This window comes from Carlito syrichta, unplaced genomic scaffold, assembly GCF_000164805.1.
Source record: "Carlito syrichta isolate Samal-C Ts95f unplaced genomic scaffold, Tarsius_syrichta-2.0.1 Scaffold136798, whole genome shotgun sequence".
In the NCBI taxonomy this organism is placed as follows: domain Eukaryota; kingdom Metazoa; phylum Chordata; class Mammalia; order Primates; family Tarsiidae; genus Carlito; species Carlito syrichta.
The window spans coordinates 5,052-8,938 of NW_007080894.1; the positions used below are offsets into that span (position 1 = coordinate 5,052).

Sequence of the window (3,887 nt, forward strand, 5' to 3'; positions counted from 1 at the left end):
ACCCACGTGGCACTCAGAGGGAGGGTGACTCCTGTGTCCAGGCTCGGCCCTGACTGCCCCAGCCCGCACCCCGTCCGCAGCTCCGCCGGGAGCCAGGCCCCTCGGCACAGGGGCGTGCGAACGACCGTGTCTCCGTCTCCAGGTGACAATGCACAGACACGCGCTCCCAGGCAGTCAGGCCCTCATGGTGACACACCCCAGGGGCCTCCAGACACACAACCCAGTGCCCCCCAGCAGGACGGGGGGTCCACGCGTGACCTGGCGCCCCCTCGCTCGGTGTACCCCAGCGCACGGCCCTCCCAGGGAGCTCAACACAGACACGGGACCATCCTGAGGACAGGACAGGACCTTCTGGTCCCCCAGGAGGGGTGAGACGCACCAGCAGCCTCTCCACACCCGGGCTCCAGGGACTCCCTCAAGGCGGACTCCCACCCCGCCTGGGCCCTCTGCTTCCGTTTGAATGGAAGGGAATGGAGAACAGTGTCGTGGCGGTAGGGAGGATGGCTTACCTGGGCGACAGAGGAGGGGCCTGCTGGCTCTCGCAGAAGCAGGAGAGGATGGGGGACAGTGGGGACTCAGAGAGGCTGAGGCAGGTGACCAGGGGGCTCACTCCCCCACCCATCCTCTGTCTGGCTCCCTCTCGCCTTAGCTTAAACATCACCTCCTCCAGGAAGGCTTCCCAGACCACACCACCTCATGGGCGTCTCTTGGGTTGTCCTCGCATGTCCTTTCCCTCCATGACACTTCATGCGACCTGTCCCCATGGTGTTTAGATTCTAGTGACTGTCTATTTGTCCTTCGCGACTGCGAGTTTGGCGGGGGACCGGGTGACGGGGCGACTTCTGCTCTTACTGGCCACTGGCCTCCTGCCTCGAGCCCAGGTGTGGTCAGTGGCCCGGGTGCCCGCGGGGCCGAGTGCAGGGCTTACCCGGGAGCAGTGGCGGGTGACAGCCAGCACCTCGTCGTCAGTCAGCAGCCGCGGGGCCAGATCCTGAATGCGGGCGCGGCGGCCCTCCCAGGCCTGCACTCGTTCTTCCATGCTGGGCAGCTGGCCGGAGGGGCTCCCGGACCTGGCCGAGAGCAGGGCCCGGCCCCTCTCCCGGTCTGCAGGGCGGAGCAAAGCGTGTGGTGAGGAAGCCACGAGGGAGGGGGAAGGGACCCCCTTCAGCCGGGTCGGGGGCCAGCACCCGCGGCAGCAGGCCCAGGTGCCTGAGACAGGGGCCCTAGCCCAGCCGGTCGGTGTGCGCCCACCGAGGCCGGCCACAGCGACCCTCTCCTGTGGGGCGCCAGCCCCGGCCCCTCAGCTCCTACACGAGCCCCCTACCAGAGGCAAGCCATTTCTTTGGTTTTTTAGAGACAGGGTCTTGCTCTGTCTCCCTGGCTGGGGCGCAGTGGTGCAGTCATAGCTCACTGCAGCCCGTCTCTACCTCCTGGGCTCAAGGGATCTTCCTGCCTCAGTCTCCCAAGTAGCTGGGAATACAGGTGTGCACCTCCATGCCTAGCTAACTTTAAATCTTTTGTAGAGATGGGAATCTCGCTATGTTACAGGTCTTGAACTCCTGGCCTCAAGCGATCCTCCCACAGAACTGGGATTACAGGTGTGAGCTCCACACCTGGCCCAGTGGGGTTCTTTGCTTTTCTTTTTTTTTGAGTTGGAGTCTCACTCAGTCGCCCAGACTGGAGTGCAGTGGCCGCTCCCGGTCACCGCAGCCTCGACCTGCTGGGCTCCGGCGATCCTTCCGCCTCAGCCTTCCGAGTAGCTGAGACCACAGGCACGTGCCACCACGCCCAGCTCATTTTTTGATTTGTTGTAGAGATGAGGACTCGCCAAGTTGCCCAGGCTGGTCTTGAACCCCTGGACTCAGGCAATCCTCTCGCCTCTGCCTCCCAAAGTGCTGGGATGACAGGGTGAGCCACTGCATCTGGTCCTTAATGGAGTCACCCCTGAACACACACCACCACTGCACCCTGTTCCCCACTGGGGTCCCAGCCCAGGAGCCCCTGCCACCCCAAAATCTACCGTTGGGTGTCCCAGCCCCGGCCCCAGCAGGCACCCCACATGTCCCATCTCTCCTAGCAAGCTCAGTCTGGTTATTCCAGCCGCCCCCCGTGCCGTCTCCAGCCGCCTGGCCCTCAGGCTGGGTCCAAAGCCCCTTGGCTGCTCTGCGAGCCCGCCCATCTGACAGACCGCGGGACCCGGCCTGCGTGACCTACCGCGCCTCAGTCTCCAGGTGACAAACTTCTGCACGGGCCCCACGCTCCCTGCTGTGGAGAAGAGAGAGACCCCACTGCAGGTCCCCCCGAGTCTGAAAATGGGGGTTGGGGGCTCAGGGTTCAGGCCACAAGTAGGCAGGGCGACGAGGCCAGAGGCGGGGCTGGCGGGGCTTGAAGACCAAGCTCGGGGGGGCTTTATTCTAGGCAGTGGGGAGCCCACGAAGGCTCAGGAGGAGAGGGCGCAGCCGGAGCCCTGCGTGAGTGGATTCATTTGGCAGCAAATGTCCTACGGAAGAACCCGTGGACAGTGGCGGTGGGGGCACCTACCTCCAGGGGACAGGGGGACAGAGAGGAGCCTGCGGAGGGCAGAGAGGAGAAGCCAGAGAGGCAGGAGGACAGCCTGGAGGGAACAGGGCCCCAGGAGCTGCAGAGAGAGTGAGCTGAGCAGCGGCCAGGACCGTCTCTCCCAGGGGACCTTGAGACCCCCCCAACACCCCGGGGTGGGTGGGGTCCAGCTCCCGGTCCTCTGGCCCTTTTGCCCACCCGACACCGATGCCCCTTTCTGGAAAACAGCACCCAATGTTCCCTGGGGACCCGCCCAACCCCCATTCCCAGCCCACGAGCTCCAGGGTGGGCACGTGAAACTTCTCCACCACGCCTCATCCAGCGTGGCTGGGGACCCCACGACAGCCACCCTGGGCTTCACCAAGCAGCACCCTCCCCGGGGCTTAGCTGGGCAGCTTTCCCCTCCAAGTTGGCCAAGCCACATGGTGAAGAAGCCAACTCCAGGGAAGAGGAAGGAACAGAAGGTGGATTGCCTCGTTCAGACCAGTGGCAGAGTCAGGAGGTGTTTTTGTTTGTTTGTTTGAGTTGGAGTCTCGTGCCGTCACCCAGGCTGGAGTGTAGTGGCACACTCGTGGCCACCCCAGTGTCGACCTGCTGGACTCCGGCAATCCTTCCGCCTCAGCCCTCCAAGGAGCTGGAACTACAGGCGCGCGCTACCACGCCCAGCTTTTTTTTTTTCTTTTAATCGTAGAGATGAGGGCTCACCAAGTTGTCCGGCCTGGTCTCGAACCCATGGGCTCAGGCGATCCACTCATCTCAGCCTCCCAAAATGCTGGGATTACAGGCTGAGTCACCGAGTCCAGCCCTTTTCTTGTTTTCACTTAATTGGGGGGGGTAGAAACAGGGTCTAGCTATGCTGCCCAGGCTGGTCTTGAACTCCCGGCCTCAAGGAATCCTCCCACCTCAGCCTCCTGAGTAGCTGGGACTACAGGCGTGAGCCACCGTGCCTGGCTAATTATTTTGATGCTTTGTAGACGTGAAGGCTCGCTGCGTTGCCCAGGCTGGTCTTGCACTCCTGAGCTCAAGCAAAGCCCCTGCCTCGGCTTCCCGGAGTCGCTGGGATCCCAGGTGTGAGCCACGGCGCCCGCCTGCGTCTGTCCTGTGCAGCTCCGGGGGTCTGAACTCCCCCACGCGTGGTCTCCGAATGTCCGCAGACACAGGAGACGGCCCTCACGAGTGCCCAGGACAGCCCTGACCCGAGCCCGGCCTGGGCGGGGCGGGGCCCCTCTGCCCGCGCTGGGACCCAGAAATGGCCTTGCGCCGGGACAGGCCTCGAACCGGGCCGGGTCGGGGCAGCTCTGGCCAGGGGCGGGGACGCCGGCGCCCTG

At 64.1% G+C, this 3,887-nt stretch overlaps 1 protein-coding gene across 1 annotated transcript in view; it reads right to left on the minus strand.

Annotated features, from left to right (window-relative positions):
• Window positions 1-3,887, minus strand: part of PDZD7 (PDZ domain containing 7) — a gene marked incomplete at both ends in the record, with an annotated part of 14,544 nt that overhangs the window by 5,038 nt on the left and 5,619 nt on the right. The window contains 2 exons of the mRNA XM_021708425.1: window positions 929-1,104; window positions 2,215-2,265. Coding sequence (XP_021564100.1) covers window positions 929-1,104; window positions 2,215-2,265 — 227 coding nt within the window. The remainder of the gene's footprint in view (window positions 1-928; window positions 1,105-2,214; window positions 2,266-3,887) is intronic.